Here is a 21,031-nt window from a genome sequence, read left to right as displayed (position 1 = left end):
TTCTTCCCCCCTGCGCGCAACCCTCCCTGGGCTTTGGGATGACGATACCTCAAGTCCGGAGCTGGGAAGGTGAGGTGCCACGTACCCGTCACGGGAGCTGTTTTCCTGTGTCACTGTCCCCTTTCAGCTGGATGACATGATACGGGCATGTTACGCGGGTGAGTGACCGGGTCACGGCCCCCCCAGAGAGATCAGGCCCCCAGCCAATCTCCCGGACACTTAGCCTCCTGGCGGGCCTCCAGGGGGTCTGAGGCGGGGCTGAAGGCTGCAGTCGGTCTACTGACGGGCCCGGCCGGCAGGATCCGTCGAGAAACAGGGGGGTCAAGGGAGGTTTTCTTCCCCCTGGGAGAAATGTCCTATGGGTTTTTGGATCTGCGATATAAAAAAGTCTTGTCTCGGTCACGTGATGTGTCACGTGACCGGTCAGGTGAGCCTGTCAGCCGGGTCACGGCCCCTGTCAGCCGGCTGACATGTCACGGGCCTGCTGACACGGTCCGCTGACCGGTCACGGCCGCCCGGAGAGATCAGGCCCCCGGCCAATCTCCGGACACTTAGCCTCCTGGCGGGCCTCCAGGGGGTCTGAGGCGGGGCTGAAGGCTGCAGTCGGTCTACTGACGGGCCCGGCCGGCAGGATCCGTCGAGAAACAGGGGGGTCAAGGGAGGTTTTCTTCCCCCTGGGAGAAATGTCCTATGGGTTTTTGGATCTGCGATATAAAAAAGTCTTGTCTCGGTCACGTGATGTGTCACGTGACCGGTCAGGTGAGCCTGTCAGCCGGGTCACGGCCCCTGTCAGCCGGCTGACATGTCACGGGCCTGCTGACACGGTCCGCTGACCGGTCACGGCCGCCCGGAGAGATCAGGCCCCCGGCCAATCTCCGGACACTTAGCCTCCTGGCGGGCCTCCAGGGGGTCTGAGGCGGGGCTGAAGGCTGCAGTCGGTCTACTGACGGGCCCGGCCGGCAGGATCCGTCGAGAAACAGGGGGGTCAAGGGAGGTTTTCTTCCCCCTGGGGTCAAGGGAGGTTTTCTTCCCCCTGGGAGAAATGTCCTATGGGATTTTGGGATCTGCGATATAAAAAAGTCTTGTCTCGGTCACGTGATGTGTCACGTGACCGGTCAGGTGAGCCTGTCAGCCGGGTCACGGCCCCTGTCAGCCGGCTGACATGTCACGGGCCTGCTGACACGGTCCGCTGACCGGTCACGGCCGCCCGGAGAGATCAGGCCCCCGGCCAATCTCCGGACACTTAGCCTCCTGGCGGGCCTCCAGGGGGTCTGAGGCGGGGCTGAAGGCTGCAGTCGGTCTACTGACGGGCCCGGCCGGCAGGATCCGTCGAGAAACAGGGGGGTCAAGGGAGGTTTTCTTCCCCCTGGGAGAAATGTCCTATGGGTTTTTGGATCTGCGATATAAAAAAGTCTTGTCTCGGTCACGTGATGTGTCACGTGACCGGTCAGGTGAGCCTGTCAGCCGGGTCACGGCCCCTGTCAGCCGGCTGACATGTCACGGGCCTGCTGACACGGTCCGCTGACCGGTCACGGCCGCCCGGAGAGATCAGGCCCCCGGCCATGAAGGAGTCTAGGAGCCACTCCGTAGGTATTTCATAGATTATGTGTAAGACAAATGGCCGTGCCGGAGCCGGTCCATGTCCACTCTCCTGCAGTAAGGCCTGATGATATGGTAGAGGTCGCTGGGAGTGCAGAGCCGGCTGTTTTCGCTGATCAGCCTCCAGAGCAGCTTCTTCCGCTGGATTGGGCTCTCGTCGATGAGTGCCCCGGCGAGGTCGTCGTTGTGCAGGCTGTTGCGCAGGGCTAGGACGAAAGCCTGGGAGCAGAAGACCTTCTTGACCTGCAGGGAGCTTTCGTTAGGGACGTCCTCAAAGAATCCGCTATCCGGGAGGACGGCCTTCATCGGTTGGTACAGCAGGTCGGCGAAATTGTACGGCACGCGGCGTTCAACCAGGTCGATGGCGTAATCGAAGAGCTTCGCGCTCTCTACAGGGTCGAGGCGAAGGTGCAGCCCCTCGTAGTCCCGGCTGTTGTAGGACTTTCGCATGTTCACCGACATGCTGAAGTGCTCCCCCATAAAGGTGGTGAGGATCGGAGAGATCAGGCCCCCGGCCAATCTCCGGACACTTAGCCTCCTGGCGGGCCTCCAGGGGGTCTGAGGCGGGGCTGAAGGCTGCAGTCGGTCTACTGACGGGCCCGGCCGGCAGGATCCGTCGAGAAACAGGGGGGTCAAGGGAGGTTTTCTTCCCCCTGGGAGAAATGTCCTATCGCATATGCAGAGATGCATCAACGCCCTCGCACAGAGCGGGTCGCTCCACAGGCTCATGCGCACCGCTGTCTCGGGGTTTGGACGGATTTGGTCCCCCGCGCCGGGGTTTTGAGCGCGCCTTTTTTCCATCCCTGCAATGACGTGGGCGCAACTTCTGCTGTAAAGTATTTAAGTGAATGTTGATTTGCCCTAAGGACCTCAGGATGGTTCCTGTATGGTTGAGGACACAAATAACCGATATCAAGACTGGTCTATTGTACTACCTGGTAAAAGACAAGGTTGATCAACTTGTCTCACATGCCTCCACGGTCGGCGGATACTTCCTACTCGGCAACGCTTTCATGCTAAGCCTCTACATTCACCCGACAAAGGTCATGTTCCTGATGCTCCTTTGGAAGCTCTTGATTGCTTTAATGACCCTAGCAATCAAATACAAATTCGAGTACATTATGCGGAGTTATTACGACTTGGCTATACCGGACATTGTTCCATACATAGCCATATTACAGATTCTGTACTACTCGCTGCTTCTGATGACGACGGACCTGAACAACAGCGGGAACGTTGATATCGTCATGTTCATAACGTTTGACCTGGTCGGATGGTACTTGTTGGGCATGGCCTACAATCATATAACATGCCTGATAAAGGTGGGTTCTGAGACGGGATACAACACCTTCTTTTTCTACAATCACTGCTGGGTTCACTTCACCTTGTTGATGTACTGCACATTGACGCTGATGGTGGGGTATACATTCCTGCACAAAACAGCTCGTGAGGCTGCCGAGATCGACTTGCTCATCGACGAATCGCAGCAATACTCCAGTTACTATCAGTCGAAACTGGATCAGATGTACAAGAAGATGGTGGTGTCTAAAAAATCTTCCAGCAATGACATTGACACGTTCGAGCAACTGAAGCAGAACATGTATTACTACGACAATCTGCGCCAGGGTATGATCGATGAGATAGTCACCAAGTATATCTCAATGTTCATCTATTCCATGGTGTACTCCTGCTTGTGCTTCAATGTCTTCATGGTATCCGTATCACAGACATACAACAAGATACCGTACATCCCAAATATTACAAACGATATGAGGGGCGAGATGCAATACACCGAGGACAAGCCTGCAAACAATTGCATCGGGAACCACGGGAACATCAACAAGGTGCGCCTATGGGAGGTAGCACCCTATCTTTCCGAGTACGTACTCTACTCTCGCCGCATCGTGACATACATCATCGTTGCGGTGAACTGCATCGTCTTGGCCTTGCTCAGCGATGACGACATGGTCATACAAAGCGTTCTCCCCCTCTTCAGCATCGGCGTGGTTTATTACCGCACCGCCAACGTGCGCACCGTCTCCAACACCATGGGTTGCTTCTTGAAGCCTGGCATCTATGACCCAAGTCTGGATGTAATCATCATGTCCCCAGCTATGCTCATCGCCCTGATGGCATTCTTCTATGCAAGCTGCGGATGGATCTTCAAGTAGTAGGTAGGATAGACCTTTCTGTTATAGATATTAAAAAACAAGAACACACATGCAAACCACTCCCACGCGAATGCAGCTATTTGAACCCTTCAGGTGTGGCCATCGTCATCAATGGCAAGTGCGGTGCTCCCGATGGAGGGCATGCTTTCTGGCATCAAGGCCGATGACAGGGTGGTGATCGAGAACGTGGTAGCGGTGATGCAGGGTCTTTCCAGGGACCTATGCTTCCACGACTACGAGGTCCGCACCTCCAAGGATGGCTTCGTCATCATCGCCAAGACCTCCGACAGCATCCTGAGCCTCTCGGACCTGCAGCTCATACGCGACGCAAACCCCGTCAGGGTTCAGAACGTTGGCGTCGTGCCCCTCGAGGGGAAGAGGATCGCCCTTCACGTCAAGGTCCTCAGCTCCACCGCCCCGGTGACCTTGACCGAGGTGGACATCGTGCGCGTCAAGAAGCGGAGGCATTGGGGATTCTTTTAGACCCGTGTATTTAACACTTAGAGGTCACAGCGTGTTACGATGTCGCGCAGTACGAAGATTTGGACGGCAAGGAGAGCAGCGAAGAAAAGGTATTGCACGTGCGATCCGAAGCCTGCCTCTTCTCAGAGGCCATCTACGCCATCCTCAAATGCAACGATCATTTATTAAGTCTTCGCGAGAAGAAGTAAAATAAAACCTAATCTCTATCCTTCCTTCCTCTTCGGCTCGCACCCGCGCCTTGCGCCCTGGAAGGCCGGTATGAGCCTCGCCCAAGGGCAGGGGCAGCGCCTCCAGGGCCTGAGATGTGGGGGCCAATGGCAGAACGGGCAGAAGACAGCGCCTTTCACCATTTTCCTCACCGCAAATTGGTACTGCATGGCTTGGGGAGAATCTCCCGACCACCAGCACCCAGTACCGATTGAAACATTTTATTGGCTCTCACACCACGACCCCGTTCTCCACCACGGTGAAGCCCATTCTCTCCAGCTCTCCCGAGCTCAGCCCCCGGAGGCACATCTTGATCATGTTCTCGACCTCCGTGATGCTCTTGCACTTGACGTGGAAGTAGCTCTTGAGGTGTGTCTCGATGGGGAGGAGCAGCTGAAGCTGGGGAATGCGGGGAAGCAGGATGATGTTGTTCATCGATATGCCCATGCGCATCAGGTATAGCGTCCCGATGATGAGCACGGTGCTCTTCAGACTTGAAAGCACGCTCTTGAACCTCTGACCCATCATGTTCAGGAAGCGGGTGATGCTGTGGGTGCAGCGCTCCGAGATGAGGGAGCGGAGGTCCTCCTGGAAGGTGTTGCTGCAGACCCTGATCTTGTTGGTGGCATACAGTATCTTCGTCATCACCTCGCAGAGGTTCGGGATCTTCCCCTGCACCTTCACCTCCCTCAACGCCTTCCACATCAGATGGCGGTGCTTCTGCTCCATACGCCCACGCTCCTGGTCGAAGCTCTGAAGGGCCGTGGAGGACATAAGGATCCATTCCACCTTATCCTTCACCTCCCGCATCTCGACAAGCAGCTTGACCTCCCTATCCATCGCCTCGGGCAGGTCCATGATCACCACGCTGTCCATGAACTCGTCCCTCGTGAACCTCTTCATCCTCACGCAGTTGCCCGTGATGAGACATACATGGCTGTCATTCTCCTCGGACACGGGGCAGGAGGATGCATCGCAGCGATGGATGGCACCGCACTCTCTGCAACCCGCAAGGTCGATATCGATGGTCTGCCAGTCGCACCGATGCCCCTTCAACCCCCGCGGGAGGAGGAACGGAGCGCTGACCCCCCTCCAACATCTCACCCTCTGATCACTGCAGTCTAAGCAGGGCCTGCACGCCTTGCATCTCGACACCCTTCCGTCCCGGCAGCGCTTGCAGACGAAGCACTCATCGCAACTCACTTGCATGCATCTCAAAGCACCGATGAGTCAGTGTCACCTTGAGCGCAGGGGATGGATCGATTTTTTTTGTTACACATGCCGAGATTTCGATGCGATATTTAAGTCAGTCGATGCTCTACTGGCACGGTTCATTTCCTACAATGATCACACGCAGTAAAACAAACGCAACCAGAAGGAATAAGATCAGAGATACGATGGTATCACAATACAAGCAACATATTCGGCATGAGAAGGAAGTCATCCGAAAGGTTGTCCGCTTCCATTCCAACATGAAGAGAGGCAAACCCACCCGTGAGCAGCTTATGCAGGTCGCGAGGAAGATCTACGGATGTCCTTGCGAACGTGGTCTTTTCCTGAACCGCATCTTCCTTGTCCATTACAATGACTACAAGATCCGGTCGCTGATGGGTCTAGATCGAAATCAGCCATATGAGTTGGTTTTCGCTGACTCCGCGGAGGAGTTGTACTCCTTGATCCTGTCTGTGCTTGATTAGGCATGAGATATTGGTCTTTGATTCTGTAAGCTTACAAATAAAAGCCACCATTCAATATTTAAGTCACCCGACTCTCTACCGGCACGGTTCATTTCTTCAAATGATCACACGCAGTCAAACAGACTCTACTACCAGGAATCAGGCCAGAGGTGAACAAATCTCTATTTACGAGAGACTTGCTCGTAGCACGAAGGAGGAATTGCGATGCATCATCGTCTTGCATCTGGACTTGAAGCACAACTGCAAACCCACTCGCAAGCAGCTGAATGAGGTTGCGAAGAGGATCCACGTCCTTCCTGCCAACCGTGCTAACTTCATTGCGCTCATCCGAGCTTATCTCAGCCTGCACCACAGCATCAAGAGGCTGAGGAGTCTGCATGGCCTCGAGCCATTCGAGTTCGTTGTCCCGACCACCGACGAGGAGTTGTACTCCTTGCTCCTGTCTATCTTTTATTAGGCATTGGACGTAGGCTCTGATTCTGTAAGGTTCTAAGTAAAGACCACCATTCAATAACTAGTCCGTGTGCGTCATGATCACGCTCTGGATCGCCAGCCTGATGACCTCATTGAAGAGGAAGAAGGGGAAGGTAGCGATGACGCTGAAGGCGTAGAACACGAGGAAGAGGATCATGATGAGGGGTATGATCCTCCAGATGTTCAGGGTGGCGCATGCCGACTGCGCCACGATCATATCCATGTTGTTGCCTTCCACAATCGCGGCCTTGACTGCGAGGTTCTTGTGCAGGGAGGTGAGCTTGTTGAGGACGGGGCGGCTGGTGACGAAGCTATCGACCGACCTGCAGAGACCCGTGGATACGAGGCAGGTCCACCAGGAGATTTCCGCCTCCCACGATACATAATCAAAGGGCTGCTGGGAGCAGGATAGGATGCAGGCCGCCCTCTCCGTGGAATTATGAGCGTTGGAAAGGCACCCCGGGCTTGCCTGCAGGCTGTCGGGGAACTGGATGGTGGCGGGGAAGAAGAAATTGAGGACATTGACAAGGTCCTCCAGTAGACAGGTCGGAATCATCGGGAAGCAAAGCGGGGAGACGCCAAAGGCATAATACACCACGATGGCCGGGTATGTGGTCCACAGCAGGGCTGTGATGTGGGGGATGCGGAAGGACGTCAGAACCAGTGACAGCCCCATCCATACCACCGCGATCACGAAGCCGGATACCAGCAGGGTGTAGTGGTGGCGAGTGCAGAGCATCACGGCCTGCCTGTCGCATTTGGATAGGTCGAGGATCTCGCCAGGCAATGCCCCGAACAGGTCATACAAGAACTGGCGATTGAAGGGCGTATTGTCGATCCACACGGTCGCCTGATACACGATCATGTTGAAGAAGTTCTGATTCGCCGGCTGCTTGAGCGGGGGGACGGGGCCGCGGTAGGGGAGGTTGCTGAAGGGCCAACTGCCCGACACGATAGCCCTGGGGGTGGCGGCAAGGGCATGCCCGTTGGTGTAGTAGAGCGAGGTGTTGGTGAACGCATCCTTGACCAGCACAACCGACCTCGACACATTACGTCATGATCTTGAAATTTGGTCCATTTCTTCCTGAACGGGGTTGTTCGCAAACACATCAAATTGTGGGGTGGGGTGGTCTACTACAGGTTTTAAAGTTGCTTTCTGGTACTGTTTACAAGTATGTAAAATTTCAAATCCAGTTTCAAATTGACTTCGAGTACTCCCCGGCTTCCCCTACACGCCCGACATGTCGCCATCTACACGCCGGCACGCAGTACCGAAGCGCCCTCCATGATGCATGGCGTCGGCGCATGCAAGAGCTGAAGCAACAGGCATTTGTGTTCTTCGTTCAAAGCAAACAAGTATCAAGTCTGACATGAAGAAATGGAGGTCTGAAGCAGGTGGTGAAGGAGTATGATTGCGTAGAGGTACGTCACACCTCGATTATCGCTTCTCATGGGATTGAAGGCTGAGAATGCTGGTTTGGCATGAATGAAAAACTTGAGATTGATGCAATCTTGGAGATGTTTGGAACAGGCAGCGTCTTCTTCTGAGTTAGAATGAAGCTGAACGATAGTTGTCAAGCCGCTTTAGTGCAAGCACCTCGAGATTTTCAAGATCTGCACTTCATGATTTGAATCATCTGTGGCGCCATGCAAGATGCCAGTCCGAATTCAAACGTCTTGAAGTTTTCATCATGATTTGCATCGCTACCTCATTATATTTTGACATTAGATAATGATGCTTCGCATGTGTAAAATGTTGGGATTACACTACAACCTTTCAGATGCATGTTCTTGTTCTAGACAAAGTAACATCAATAGAATATATTTCATTCATACATGTCGTACAATTGTCACAATTATGACTATGTACAAGTTAGACTCGTGTCTGGCTGTAGATTTATTCCAAACCGCAAGTTACACCTTCCGTCCTCTTTGGCTTTGAACTTCTTTCACCGACAGATTTATCATCTTAGCTGTGATGGGCTTGTTGCAATGGCTCTGCTTCCACTGCTCAGAGAAGTGCACTGATGCACAACGCCCGGCATTCAAGTCCAGCCTTCAACTATCAATACTTGAAAGCACGAGAGAAAACTCCTCGGCAATGGAATCGCATGAGAGAAGACTCTGAGAGAAGGAATGGCTAGTACAGCTCATGAGAGTTGTTTTCAAAAATCAACTGCAGTGCGACAGACAATTCTGGCGATCTCAATCATGATTCAGCTTTCAAGTGGCTGATGCGTTCGCTGGCAGAGAGCTAACCTTGTCTGGAGGCAGCTGATGTCTCATGCTTTCTTCATCTTTGTTTGCCTATTCGATTAGTTGCTTGTAAAGCTATATGTATGACCATCATGTGCACGATGCCAGGCTCAGTGCCCGGCATGGTGGAGTGTGGCTGCTTAACAAAGCCACAAGCACAAGAATGTAAAGAATTACATGGCGACGAGCATTGGCATGTAAGACGAATCTAACCAGCAAGGATGTGATGATTTGACTTTATTGAAGCTACCCTGTGAATGAAACAGTTGCACGCTATCACATGCATAGTACCATGCTAGAGTATGTGACGTGCAAGTTCCTCATTGCATGAAATGAATGTCACCAACAGAGAGAGAGTCACATACATCTGCATACAATGTGCAAGCATCATTGGTGACGCCACTTTCTTTGGCGTTCACCTGATTCAAATCCATCACAAACATAGAAAAGCAACAGCAAGTATCTTCAAATCTGCTTCACTTTCATCTCACGTAGCATTCTGGTACCAGGATGCTAGGGTGGCAACGCAACAAGGAGGATCGCATTTCCATCAAGTATTCGAAGGTTGCATCTCTCATCGCACCCTGATCCACTTTCCTCATGTTTTCCTTCTCAAAGTGTGAAAATCGCTTATATAACTAAGATACATCATCATCGAGGCGTCTCAGTGCAAACACAAGAAGGCAAGTGACATGCTTGTTGGGATAATGTAACCATGCAAATTTGAATCCTTGCCGCTCAAAACAGTATTTGATGCATATTTACACCATCACAAGATCAAGAAAGCAAACATCATCATTAACATACAGTTAAAACTATTCTCACCATGCTTCAAAGCTTCTTTGTATTCACAAGCAACTCAACGAACTCAGATTCAAATCTTCTCTTTCCTCTTGGAATCCAAGAGTGGTTCTCAACCATTATGGATAGGTTCAAAGAGAAGTTTTCTATTCATCCACATGACAGTACACATAGATTCGAAGTCTCTCACCATTCAAATTGGTTGTCGCGCGCGAGCAAGGGATCGGTTCGCCATCTCTTGCTTGGTCGAGGGAGGGGGGATTTGGGGAAAGTGAAGGAAAGGGGTGACCCCTACCCCCTTTTTCTATATTTCAAACTTGGAAAGCAGGGGGTGGAGGTGTCTTGTTTCCAATCACCTACCCTCGCATTCCCAAGAGAACCTGGGGTTAAAATGGGGGTACTCATGCATGTAAATTCAAACTAGCCGTTTGTTGGGTGCGGGGGGGTGGAACACAGTTCACCATCACCCTGAAATCGCCTTAAAAGCGTATTAGAACTGTACGAGGAGCTCGAGATCCGGTACTAACAGGCTCCAAGAACAGCCTCAATTTGCCTCGTCTACCCCCCTTGAAGGACCTCACAACCACAAACGGGGTAGTGCTACACCACCCGACATTTGATAGGGGAAAGGAGGGTAGTCTAAAGCAGATATGTGTGCTTCTGGACCCCGGACGGCAAGCTATGCCCCCCTCAGGACTAATTGGATCTGGCCCACTGGGCCAGCCTTTGTACCAGATGCATTATTGAGTAATTCAAGATCATGACGTAATGGAAGCTGGCATTGGAGCACCGTCCCGCCGAAGTCGTAGTTGATGGGCCATGCAAAGGGGCTGTTCACCCAGGCAGCATCGGTGGCCGTCCCCACGGATTGCTGGACGCCGTTGTTCAGGGCCGTGGAGCCCGTGAACCTCTGGACCTCCTTCATCTGTGTCTTCCAGGAGGTGAACTGCATGAGGTGGCGTAGGGTGACCCTCTCCTCCACCCCGCTGCCGTTGTACAGGAGCTCGGTGGCGAGGGGCGAGAGGCTCGTCATCGAGAGGAGCTTCCTGACCGACTCCCTGTTCCTCACCGCGAGGCTCAGGGTGTGGTTTGTCTCCGTGGCATTGAAGTGGCGGTGCGCGCCGTGGAGCAGGTTGAGCAGTATCAGCGTCATCTCACTGATATTGTGGCCGTTGATGAAGACGCCACCATCCGCGTCGACCTCGTAGTGCAGGCTGCCGTTGGCGTCGAGCCTCTTATGCACGGCAATGTCGAAATAGGCATCGGACAGAGCTGACACCCAGATGAAGTAGTACCGGTAAAGGCGGTTGAAGGTGGGAGTCCTGAAGATAAGGTCGACCGCCATCCTTGGCGAGTAGAGCAGGATAAGAAGGGACTCTGGTCTCTCTCCCACGGTTGCAATGAAGTCCGACCAGCTGACAAACATATTCGGTGGGATGTAGTCTAACATGCCGTGCTGGGAAACAACGTCGTAAGTGGCGGCAAAGCGGGTGACACAGCCCGCCATCACCCTTGTGCTCTTGTTGGTAGCAAGGAACTCATCCCATGCGTCCATGCATGCATCGTCATGGCTGAAGAACTCTGGCCCGTCGTCAATGCCGAGCAGTCGCCTACCGTAGGGCCCCTGACCACCCGACCCTGATATCCCGCTCACCCCCAAGGAGACCAGCATGGGGGAGTAGCTCAACGCCGAGCTGTAGACGCTGTAGCAGTACATATTGGCCGGGTCGGCGTTGTAGCAGGGTGTGGCCAGCAGGTTTTTGTAGCTGATCGTGTTGGTGGAGCTCGACGCGGCGCTGAACCCGCCCATGCTGCTGGTCACCTGCGCCATGCATAGCCCGGAGAGCTTATAGTTCACCGAATGCCCCACCTGCGACGCCGTGCAGGACTGCGGGGTGACCTTGGTAAGGAAGCAGGAGCAGGCGCCGTAGGTCTGACCCGGTTCTATCACGCACATAGGTGTTGATGCAGGTGGAGTTGGCCGGGCAGAGAGAAGCGTCCAAGCACTCGTTGACATCCTGGCAAGTCGAAGTGTTCAAAGAATAGACAAACCCAGGGCCGCACATCACACAGGTGCTGAAATTCCCGTCAAAGGTACCCTGCATGCATATGCATCCCTTTTTTTTTATTCATTCAAGGAGAAGTCCGAGTCGGATAGGGAGGAGGATTCGGCGTCGGATTCTACCGGCGAGTGGATCGGCGTGAAGGTCTTCCTTTTCTTCACTGGGGTATTTGGCACCTGCAGATCAACCTTGGTCGGCAGCGGGGACAGGATCCCGTCGAAGTCGTCCTCATCCTCGCTGCATTCTGCCTTTCTTGCAAGCTTGACGAATATGGTGTCCTCGTTGAGCGACTTGATGAGCCAGGGGGCGAGCTGCGGCGTGGTGGCCATGCGTGGTAGGTGGTGCGTGGGAATGGCCAGTGGCGGCCCTGTTTTTAAAAAAGGGTCCGGAGGGGGATTTGAATTCTTTTTTTTTTAAAAAAAAACGGTCGCGGGGCTCAACGGCAAGCGTAGGGGCAAGCAATGCCGGGCCGGCCTCAGATGAGTGCGTCGGATTTTGTATCAGAGCTGCGCGGCATCGTGTGTGCGACGAAGGATGTGGCGGTGGAGGAGGAGATTTGTGAGTCTACCTCATGCCTTAGCACATATGAGAACTTCAAGGATTACTGCTGCTCCCTCTTCATCAGAACGCAATGCCGCATTTCATAAATAGGTGTCGCCACTTACGGTATTTTTCCTCGCATTGGCCGATCTCATCCTCACCTTCACTGCTCGCATTGTCCGTTGCATGATGGACATCCTGCCTGGCCTCATCGACGGGGATTATCCCCGACCGTCCTCGCTTTGGGCAAAGAGGCATGTGTTCCACAGGCTAGACTTGAAGATAGGGTCTTCGAAGAGATCGGAATCTTGCTCTAGCTCGAAATTGTAGTAGGCCGCAACCATGCGGCTGACCACGGAGAGCTCGGGCTCGTCGTACACCCTTACCCTCTGACCGCTGCCGTAGTGGATGTTTAGCTTACGGTTGAGGTACGGCTTGGCCCTCATGAACACCTCCAGGTCCGTCAACCGGCTGTCACTCCCGATGGTGACCCTCTCTCCGTTGGAATGTGTAAAGTACATCTTGTGAGTCGCACGGGAGGCCTGGTCAAATAGGATCGCCGGGCTCGGGGCGCATAACCTTATTCGTTGGCGTGTGTTTTTTGTGGCTGGGGGTTGGCCCGTCGCTTTTTACTACTCAATGAAAAATTTTACAGCTTCCCGGGGAGGGTTGGCTTGGCCTGAGGGTTGGCCCGATGCTCATTACTACACGATCGAAAAATTTTACAGCTATTCTGCAGCGTCTGGCCCGTCGGGCAGGGTTGGCCTGACCCATCCTAAAAACTTTACAGCTACTCGGGTTGCAATTCCCGCCCACATGCAGGGTTTCAGGGATCTTTTTTGAATACTACGACGCGCTTGGTCTTGCGACCCTTGAATATCCCAAGCCATCGGTGCCATGGAGGAGATTCATAGGGATGATTCGCGGGACAGCCGCGTCTCTATGGCAGAATTCCTCCGCCTCTCGCAGCAATCCCATGACTCCATGGAATCGATGCCTGGGGTTATGCATCAACCGGTGGCTCCGAAGAAACGAGGACGGAAGAGGAATCTCCCAGGGGGAAGAAAACCTCCCTTGACCCCCCTGTTTCTCGACGGATCCTGCCGGCCGGGCCCGTCAGTAGACCGACTGCAGCCTTCAGCCCCGCCTCAGACCCCCTGGAGGCCCGCCAGGAGGCTAAGTGTCCGGAGATTGGCCGGGGGCCTGATGTCTCCGGGCGGCTGATGTCTCCGGGCGGCCGTGACCGGTAAACAATTTCTTGGGTTTTTTATGTTCACGCCGGCAGTTGTGCGAGGATTTCACCGGTTATGGAATTAGCATGTCCACATCAAGTGCGGACTCCCGATCTCAAAAGATGTTTGCTCATTACTCTTGTAACAGCTTTTCTCGCGAGCATCATGTTCGGATTCGTTTTCGAGACTCTTTGTTCATCGACTCGTTTGAGGAAATGTAGTTGTGATTTGGTCGGGACTCCCGCAAAGTCATCACAATGGTCAAACATCAACAAGGTTGATATAAGTTTGTTCGGAGAATTTCAAGGTGGAACATTACATGCTCCATTATTGCAAATGTTGTCTCGTCCAAGGAGTCGAACAGGAAATGGAAGTCTACTACACATGCGAAGTCAGAGTGGGGAGGATGAATTTGCTTATCGCAATTTTTTTTCCGCTTCAATCAAACATAAACGTCTTGCAGGGAATGGAACGTTTGTAGAACTCGGAGCTTTGGATGGTTTGACATTTTCCAATACTCATGCTTTTGAAAAGAGTTTTGGATGGCATGGCTTGCTCATCGAAGCCGATCCTTCTAATTTTGCAAAGCTCGTGAGCCATCGACCGAGTCAAATCTTAGTTCATGCTGCTGTTTGTTCAAATCTTTCGGTAGTTGATTATGTCACAAGCGGACATCCTGCAGTCAAAGGGATTTTGCAATTTATGTCCCCTCAGTTTCTCCGAGGGTGAGTCGAACTTCATTTTTCATTGTCAGTTATGAAAATTTGTTACAGATGGCATCGCACTTATCAGCTCACTAAGATTCTGTGTGTACCACTAGAATATGTGCTCAACATGTTTGCTATTGTCCATGTTGATATGCTATCTTTAGATGTTGAAGGCGGTGAGTTGGAGGTAAATATTTTCGTACATAGATAGGTGATCCTTACGATTGAATGCAGGTTTTGAAAACCATTGATTTCGAATCTCACACATTTTCGGTCATACTCGTAGAGGTTTGCTTGTTTCGTTATATTTTTCGCGACTCATTCAGTCTGGCCGCAGGCAGAAGGGCTGGATCGACAGAAGGAAAGGGAAGTCATTGCATTCCTTCAATCGCAAAAATATACTTACTACGGCAATTTTGTTAGAAGCAATTGGTTTTTCAATCCTAAATATATTCGACCAATTCGCTAAATTTTCCTATTACTCGCTCGTTTGCTGAGATTTGCTTCTCAATGTAGGTGACCCTGATAGCAAGCAAAACAATAAAAAGCAATTGCGCAATGTGCTTCAGGTTCTATATGGGGCATCCATCCGTCTGATTCATGAAGACGGCAGCTCCGCTAATCACAAACTTTAAAATCTCCTCCAAGTTTCCATCTCAGGACATGGAGAGCTTTCTTAGTCTTCATTTGGACTGATCTGATGTCTCCTTGTGTCATCAGTCTGAAAGAAAAATTCAAGAACGTGACGACCAGAACAAATATCTTGATGACTCTTGACATAGTTTTTTGTGCATGTCTCCTCACGTATCTTGAAAGTATGGTTGCACGTGGGCCAGCGGGTGATTTCCCTGATTCTTCGTTAGAAGAGACGCAGAAGCTGATTTGTAAGATGCGAGAGCTCAAACGAGGCAAGTGATGCTGGATCACTCAAAAATAGACGTGCAGCTTCGTAGATGTTTAATTGTTTTGCAGAATCCAGTTTCTGAATTGTTACTCAGCAGAGCGGACACTCATCCTGCCGAGGTGGCCCATTGAAAGGTTTTGCAGTCTTAATCGAGTGGCGCATTCGATACATGGCACCCTCCAAAAACCTTGTTGAACCACACGTACCGTTCAGATCATCTGGGAGGAACCAATGGCCCCAACGTTTTGCACGTGCTATTTTAGCCTCATTGCCCACGATCCAATTATTGTTGATCACCACAGGAAAACCATTACACTTCTTCCTCACTGACTCTCCATTGCCCCCCCTGCCTCCGTCATACCACTTGCCACTCAGATATTTGCATTCCGTCAACATTCTTGTGGTTATGTTGGAAAATCCAGCCTCTTTCTTTCGATTTTTCAGAAGGTTAACCATGACATGTTGCTCTCCTGCCATAGAAAGAGGATGATTGTAATCTAAGTTCACAACATTTTGTAATTGTTTGTCAAATTGAATACGTACTGCTTGCATCAATGCATGAACAGATTCGGAAGTAGTCAACCTCAGCCACCCAAAACCAAAATTGCCATCATCATTAAAACCCACAAGATCTTCTTCAGCATTCATGAGCTCATCATCTTCTAAAGGATTTCGAACCCACAAAGCATCTGGCTCAAAAAGGAGGATCGGAATTTTCAGTGCTGTGAGGTATTCAATTATGCGAACTCTTTGCTGGACCAACTGCCAGTAACCGAAAGTGTTGTAGTGAAAACCAGTGTGATTTAAATGAAGCTTGGAAGTCATACACAACCCAACGTTGTAAGACGACAATGCATTCGAGCTAAAATAGTCATCTACGATGATTACAGTCCTATTGTGTATACCGGAAAACAACAATGTATTGCACAGCCAATTTAATATCAAGGGTAAGAATGCTCGGGTTCCGAACATAACAAAAATGAAGGGCTGAGAAAGGCTCCGATCATTCAAGTCGACATTGCATGAAAGACCGACATCCTGGAACAATGGTAATTGTTTCACGATGCTGGCATTTTCAAATTTAGAAAGTTGTACCAAGTTTGTAGTCAGCGAATACGGTGCAAAGTATAAAAATTTCGTACCAATCGACCAGTAACACAACAGAACAAAACAAAGAAACACATTCACATTCCTCATAGCGTAAAAGAAGCAAACACTTCCACAGGGAATAAACAAAAGCAATGTTTAGCTCGCTCCAAATGTCATAATGGTGGATGCCTTGAGAGCTTCCGAGAATGTACACGAGGCATTCCTAAGACTAACATGGTCAGTAGTAGTGTAACGCAACGGGGATGTACGAGCCGTTTCCAGCCGACTCTGCACAACTCGAGTTCTCCATTGAAATTTACATATTTGCTAGCTGTTTGTCCCGGTGATACCCGCGATCGCCGGAGAGGCCCGGAATATGCCCAAAACGTATAAATACGTTCCAACCTTGCTCCATCTAGGGGGGATATGGTACCAAAATAACCCTCCCCGGGGGGGTCTGAAATTTTTCAAGTCTAGTTTATTATGGGGTAGTAGGCGTGTTCGGTACGCCAATTACAGGTGGAATGCTGGTACATCAAAAAATTGAGTAAATCAAATATGGGACCTCGGACCCAGAATTGCAAATTCAAAAGTTGGTGGAATACACCCACAATTTCCACCGACTATTGAAACGAGAGCTTTTCGAATTAATGTACCATGAAATTGTTGTACCAGAGGCAATTTAATGTACGATGAATAATTTGTACCAGAGGCCAATTTGATGTACCGCGAGCTTACAACGCGAATTTAATTTGAATTTCTTGTATCCCAAGATGTAGGGCGCCTCCAAAAAAAGCTTAGGATTCTCTTTTTTGGTAAAATTTGAAAAAAGTGCCCTAAAATCCCAATTTGTTGTCTATTTATGTTTTAGAGCGCTGGCATCGGGGGATAAAATGATTAATAGGGACCGGTCCTTCAATTGTCCTTTTACATACTGACGCCCTTGAAAACTGCGATATGACGTACTAATTTTCAGTACGACCGGTACACAAGGGAAAGAAAAACACAGTGATAGAGGATCGCACAAGTAGGAAGGAAGGGGGGTGGGGGGTGATACATGCCTGTAATCCCATGGGGTGGGTCAATTGATACCCCATCTAAAACCCACTGCAGAAGGGGTGAAGGTAACGTTTACATTTTGAAAGTACCGGTGCTACAATGCAAACTACCACAGTGGTACAACCAAGTGGTACAACCAAGAGCACCACAAGCATTCCATCGTCGCCTTCCAGCTTATTTCATCCTTCATCATCCGGTATGCACTCATTTCTCGCTGTTTGCCAAGCAATCCCTTCCATCTTACACCAGTCTTCAGGATTGGGCCTGGTCACATTGCAGGATTGGGGCAAAACATCGCGATATATCATCGGAACTGAAAACACGCAGCATCAACATAGGGTGACATGGCGACTGAAAATGGCAGCACATGCTTATTTGGACCTGATTGTCAGTTGCGGGAAAGAGATGATGCACAGTTGAAGGTATGTCGAAGTTGCCAAAAAAAATTCCATATTCTATGTGCCTTTCAACGTGCTAATAGCGATCAAGGGGACTATTGCGGAACATGTCAGAGAGGCGGCAAGAGACTTGGGGTGGGTGGCAGGCCACGTAAACGGACGCGGGAAGGAGATGAGTTTGACATACTGTCCGTTTTCAATGATCCCGACGCACCGATGGCAACGAACAGTGACAGCAACGTGCAAGCATTCAGGAACTTAGAATCGCACAGGGTCAGCATCAGCACGCAGAAAACCTACGCATATCGCATATTTGCAATGATACTTTTCTTCAAATCCTTTCCAGCTTATCATTGCGCTTTGACTGAGTCTTTGGATAATTTGAAGGTACCACTTCCATATGAACCGCTTCTCGCTTTTTTCGGATATTTGTCTGGAAACGACCAGTTGGCCCGAGCAAGGAAGAGACCACGAGGTCAAACTGGCAACAATGATAGTAACGCATCAATAGCATTGGAAGAAGCTTCATCGTCTATGCACATCAACCAAGACATCGGAGAGGATGATGGACAAGAGGAAGATGAGGTTGCGGAGGTCCCGGAGGTCCCGGAGGTCCCGGAGGTCCCGGAGGTCCCGGAGAATGGCGAAGGATCTGCTTCTACAAAAGCATCAGAGAAAGCAACCGTTGCGGTGTCCACCATCCTTTGAAATATCTGTACAAGCGAAGGAAAGTACCCTTCACAGCGACGGGGATACCAAAAGATGTTTCATTGGACCTTGAATTGGAGGACAGTATGCATTCATACAAGAAGGTGGTCGCACAAAAGAAGAGCAAAGGGATAATGTCCATGGAAGAAGGTCGAACTGCTATCAACATGCAGCAGTATCGAATGTTGTGCAACTTTGTGAGACATATCAAACCTCGCAGGGGAAGCACAGAACCCGGGGACTCATGGCTTTTCGGTTGGCTATGCACCAACCTCATGTGGAACCTGGTATGTCGGAGTGAATCACTGGACATCCTTCATTTGGAACACCTGTCGTGGGAAGAAGACGCCATGAAAGTAGTGTTGCTTCGAACTAAAACGGACCAAGCAGGCATAGGCACGGATTTGAAGAGCACTCGTGTGAAACATGTTTTTGCGGCTCCGCACAGCCCTGAAATTTGCCCGATCCTCATTCTTGGGCTTTACACCTTTGCATGCAGGGGGATTTGCTTGTCAGAGCAAGGCAGCAAATTGTTTATTGGGAGGGACCAACGACATCGATTTCAACAGCTTTTGCAAAGGGTTCTACGCGAGGAACAACCTGACAACTTTGGAATTCCTGGCACGCACTCGTTAAGAAAGGGTGGTATTTCCCACCTTCTAGGGATGCTGGATGGCCCAGGTTTGATGTTTTATCAATCTGGAATGACTGCTGATTTTAACACGTTCAGGAGCACCCACAGTGTACATAAGAGCCAACTGGAAGATAGGTATGGCATGTAGGGATTTGGACTTCACTTCATGATACTATTATGTTTAGGAGATACACAGGATCGATACATTCTTGGTGGGACGGGAGGAGATCAGTTCGCGGGAAGAATACTGGCAGGGAACGATAGCACCACGGCCAATTTTGGGGTTTTGCCTCCGCATTTCACACAGGAAGGGTTGAGACAGGTGAAAGAGATAGGGTGGGAGCGTTTTGTCGATGGATACGAGCAATTCCCGAACGGTTTTAAGAAATGTACCGAATTCTTCCTTGCGAGCATTCTGTATCATCTCCCTACCTTACAAGGATGGTATCCTGACAATGATCATTTCATATGGGGCATGCCTATGTTTGGTATATTTGGTGCGGACACGATGAGAAGACTCATGTTGCTTCGAAAAGAGGTTGTCGTACCCGTGCACAGATGTACAGAATGTGGGATGACCGCCAGTGGAACCCCGTCCAAGACTGACATCTTGAGAGAACTGGGAGAAATCAGGCAGGAGATTAGGGCGCATTTCACCGGTTCAGCACTTCCATTCACAGTCGTTCGAAGCACAGAAGGAGGCGAGACGGTGGCAGGGCAGGCACAGGAATTATTCTTGTCAAACAGCAGCAATGCTACAACTTCCAGTGGACAGTGCAGTGCAACTAACAGACCAATGATGCAGGGAATTGAGACAGATGCAGGCATGGGCAGTGGTGGTGTATTCGGCCAATTGATGGCGGGATTCCAAGGTATCGTCAAGAAGATGGCGGAATTCGAAGGTATGGTCAAGAACGTGGTTGAGGCGCAGAATCAGAAGCAAACGGAGAGTATCAAAGAGTTGATACGGGCAGAGGTGATGCAGATTCTGGGCAGATTAAACATCCCCGCGATACAAGATGACCGAGTGGCCGGCCGCAATGATTCGAGGGAGATGATGGAGGAAGAACTGGATTCTCCAGCAGATGGACAAGGATCTGAGGAAGAAGTGAACTCGAACCAATCCGCTCGCAGTGGGCAGGGAGTGCTACGTGCGAGCAGTGAATTGGAGGTAGGGGGAGACGATTTCGAGTGGGAAGGGGAAATGGATGGACGTGCTAAGCACATGGTTCCAAGCAACTTTACCTTCCCTTTGCGGGTGCCGACGAGGAGCATGTTCATGTGGTGGAATATTGGACAGGACATAATTGATGACACAGGTCAAGTGCGGAGGATCCGGCCATTCAAGTACCTTGGACTTGCACGGTACCGGGACGACATAACAGACTACAACACAAGGAGGAACATCAACAAAGCGAGGGTGGTCATGAATGAAGTGGAGAGGATTTGCCGGGAACGGGGGGTGCTTGCACAAGGAGAAGAGATTATGCCACAGAACTTGATGCAATGTTACAGAACAGGATTTCGTGAAGTGGTTGAGACAGTTTATGGGAAAGACGCATGGGTGGACCTTGGCACGCGGAAACGGTTTTGTTCATATTCGTACATTCTTTACTACAAGAATCTGGGAATTATATGGAGAAGCAATCGGAGTGAAGGCGCTGCACCAACAGCTGAACAGATTGTTGCAGACCCATCAGCAGATGATGATGATGTGACAGGTGGTCGCGGTGAGGAGACACAGGCTGATGAACCTGCTGTGACTGACAGCACAGCCGGGAGCTATGCGGCGATGTTAAAGAGAAACTTGCCAGGGAACTGAGCGGAACTGAAGCTTGGTATAAAATAAAGATGCCAAAAGAGACGCGGACAAGAGAGGTTGGGATAGGTGGATGGAAAGAAGTCGCAAGCATAGTCTGTGAGGAGTGGGAGGGAAGGCTCGCAAGAAACCATCATGAATGCCAAGGAAGGAGGGAGGGAGGGAAGAGTAAGAGAGATGAAACCTACCA

General features: G+C 50.8%; 12 protein-coding genes across 12 annotated transcripts; 7 read left to right on the top strand and 5 right to left on the bottom strand.

The window, feature by feature from the left end:
• Positions 1–1,602: 1,602 nt before the first annotated feature.
• Positions 1,603–2,061, bottom strand: GUITHDRAFT_149099 (hypothetical protein; the record flags this gene model as incomplete). The annotated part of the gene is made up of 1 exon (XM_005818673.1): positions 1,603–2,061. The coding sequence occupies one exon, from the start codon at positions 2,059–2,061 to the stop codon at positions 1,603–1,605; it is 459 nt and encodes a 152-aa protein (XP_005818730.1).
• A 413-nt stretch (positions 2,062–2,474) lies between these two features.
• On the top strand, positions 2,475–3,770 carry GUITHDRAFT_149098 (hypothetical protein; the record flags this gene model as incomplete). Its single annotated transcript, XM_005818672.1, has 1 exon — positions 2,475–3,770. One exon carries the CDS (start codon positions 2,475–2,477, stop codon positions 3,768–3,770), a length of 1,296 nt encoding a protein of 431 aa, XP_005818729.1.
• A 111-nt stretch (positions 3,771–3,881) lies between these two features.
• Positions 3,882–4,253, top strand: GUITHDRAFT_149097 (hypothetical protein; the record flags this gene model as incomplete). The annotated part of the gene is made up of 1 exon (XM_005818671.1): positions 3,882–4,253. One exon carries the CDS (start codon positions 3,882–3,884, stop codon positions 4,251–4,253), a length of 372 nt encoding a protein of 123 aa, XP_005818728.1.
• A 438-nt stretch (positions 4,254–4,691) lies between these two features.
• On the bottom strand, positions 4,692–6,040 carry GUITHDRAFT_122062 (hypothetical protein; the record flags this gene model as incomplete). The annotated part of the gene is made up of 3 exons (XM_005818670.1): positions 4,692–5,489; positions 5,565–5,673; positions 5,868–6,040. 3 exons carry the CDS (start codon positions 6,038–6,040, stop codon positions 4,692–4,694), a joined length of 1,080 nt encoding a protein of 359 aa, XP_005818727.1.
• Positions 6,041–6,257: 217 nt separating this feature from the next.
• Positions 6,258–6,614, top strand: GUITHDRAFT_122061 (hypothetical protein; the record flags this gene model as incomplete). Its single annotated transcript, XM_005818669.1, has 1 exon — positions 6,258–6,614. One exon carries the CDS (start codon positions 6,258–6,260, stop codon positions 6,612–6,614), a length of 357 nt encoding a protein of 118 aa, XP_005818726.1.
• Positions 6,615–6,671: 57 nt separating this feature from the next.
• On the bottom strand, positions 6,672–7,496 carry GUITHDRAFT_149095 (hypothetical protein; the record flags this gene model as incomplete). The annotated part of the gene is made up of 1 exon (XM_005818668.1): positions 6,672–7,496. One exon carries the CDS (start codon positions 7,494–7,496, stop codon positions 6,672–6,674), a length of 825 nt encoding a protein of 274 aa, XP_005818725.1.
• A 2,871-nt stretch (positions 7,497–10,367) lies between these two features.
• GUITHDRAFT_122059 (hypothetical protein) lies at positions 10,368–12,080 on the bottom strand (the record flags this gene model as incomplete). The annotated part of the gene is made up of 3 exons (XM_005818667.1): positions 10,368–11,588; positions 11,644–11,706; positions 11,928–12,080. 3 exons carry the CDS (start codon positions 12,078–12,080, stop codon positions 10,368–10,370), a joined length of 1,437 nt encoding a protein of 478 aa, XP_005818724.1.
• A 432-nt stretch (positions 12,081–12,512) lies between these two features.
• GUITHDRAFT_122058 (hypothetical protein) lies at positions 12,513–12,812 on the bottom strand (the record flags this gene model as incomplete). Its single annotated transcript, XM_005818666.1, has 1 exon — positions 12,513–12,812. One exon carries the CDS (start codon positions 12,810–12,812, stop codon positions 12,513–12,515), a length of 300 nt encoding a protein of 99 aa, XP_005818723.1.
• Positions 12,813–13,734: 922 nt separating this feature from the next.
• Positions 13,735–14,697, top strand: GUITHDRAFT_98750 (hypothetical protein; the record flags this gene model as incomplete). The annotated part of the gene is made up of 4 exons (XM_005818665.1): positions 13,735–14,248; positions 14,297–14,417; positions 14,465–14,518; positions 14,568–14,697. Coding segments are annotated over exons 1-4 (693 nt in total), but the record flags the coding sequence as incomplete, so codon positions are not given.
• Positions 14,698–17,896: 3,199 nt separating this feature from the next.
• Positions 17,897–18,388, top strand: GUITHDRAFT_122057 (hypothetical protein; the record flags this gene model as incomplete). Its single annotated transcript, XM_005818664.1, has 1 exon — positions 17,897–18,388. One exon carries the CDS (start codon positions 17,897–17,899, stop codon positions 18,386–18,388), a length of 492 nt encoding a protein of 163 aa, XP_005818721.1.
• Positions 18,389–18,426: 38 nt separating this feature from the next.
• GUITHDRAFT_156500 (hypothetical protein) lies at positions 18,427–19,924 on the top strand. The gene is made up of 3 exons (XM_005818663.1): positions 18,427–18,969; positions 19,026–19,157; positions 19,208–19,924. Exons 1-3 carry the CDS (start codon positions 18,815–18,817, stop codon positions 19,284–19,286), a joined length of 366 nt encoding a protein of 121 aa, XP_005818720.1. The 5' UTR covers positions 18,427–18,814; the 3' UTR covers positions 19,287–19,924.
• A 204-nt stretch (positions 19,925–20,128) lies between these two features.
• GUITHDRAFT_156499 (hypothetical protein) lies at positions 20,129–20,878 on the top strand. The gene has a single exon (XM_005818662.1). It carries the CDS (start codon positions 20,296–20,298, stop codon positions 20,842–20,844), a length of 549 nt encoding a protein of 182 aa, XP_005818719.1. The 5' UTR covers positions 20,129–20,295; the 3' UTR covers positions 20,845–20,878.
• Positions 20,879–21,031: the final 153 nt, after the last annotated feature.

The sequence above is a fragment of the Guillardia theta genome (genome assembly GCF_000315625.1).
Source record: "Guillardia theta CCMP2712 unplaced genomic scaffold GUITHscaffold_278, whole genome shotgun sequence".
Lineage (NCBI taxonomy): Eukaryota > Cryptophyceae > Pyrenomonadales > Geminigeraceae > Guillardia > Guillardia theta.
This window is presented reverse-complemented; position numbering and strand designations above follow the sequence as displayed.

Bases quoted from the DNA above. Each gene is read 5' to 3' on its own strand.
- GUITHDRAFT_156500 (XM_005818663.1), top strand. From the start codon at position 18,815: ATGTTTTTGCGGCTCCGCACAGCCCTGAAATTTGCCCGATCCTCATTC. The intron at 18,970-19,025 runs GTTCTACGCGAG...GCACTCGTTAAG, and splicing joins TTCAACAGCTTTTGCAAAGG to AAAGGGTGGTATTTCCCACC. The intron at 19,158-19,207 runs GTATGGCATGTA...TATTATGTTTAG, and splicing joins AAGAGCCAACTGGAAGATAG to GAGATACACAGGATCGATAC.
- GUITHDRAFT_156499 (XM_005818662.1), top strand. From the start codon at position 20,296: ATGTTCATGTGGTGGAATATTGGACAGGACATAATTGATGACACAGGT.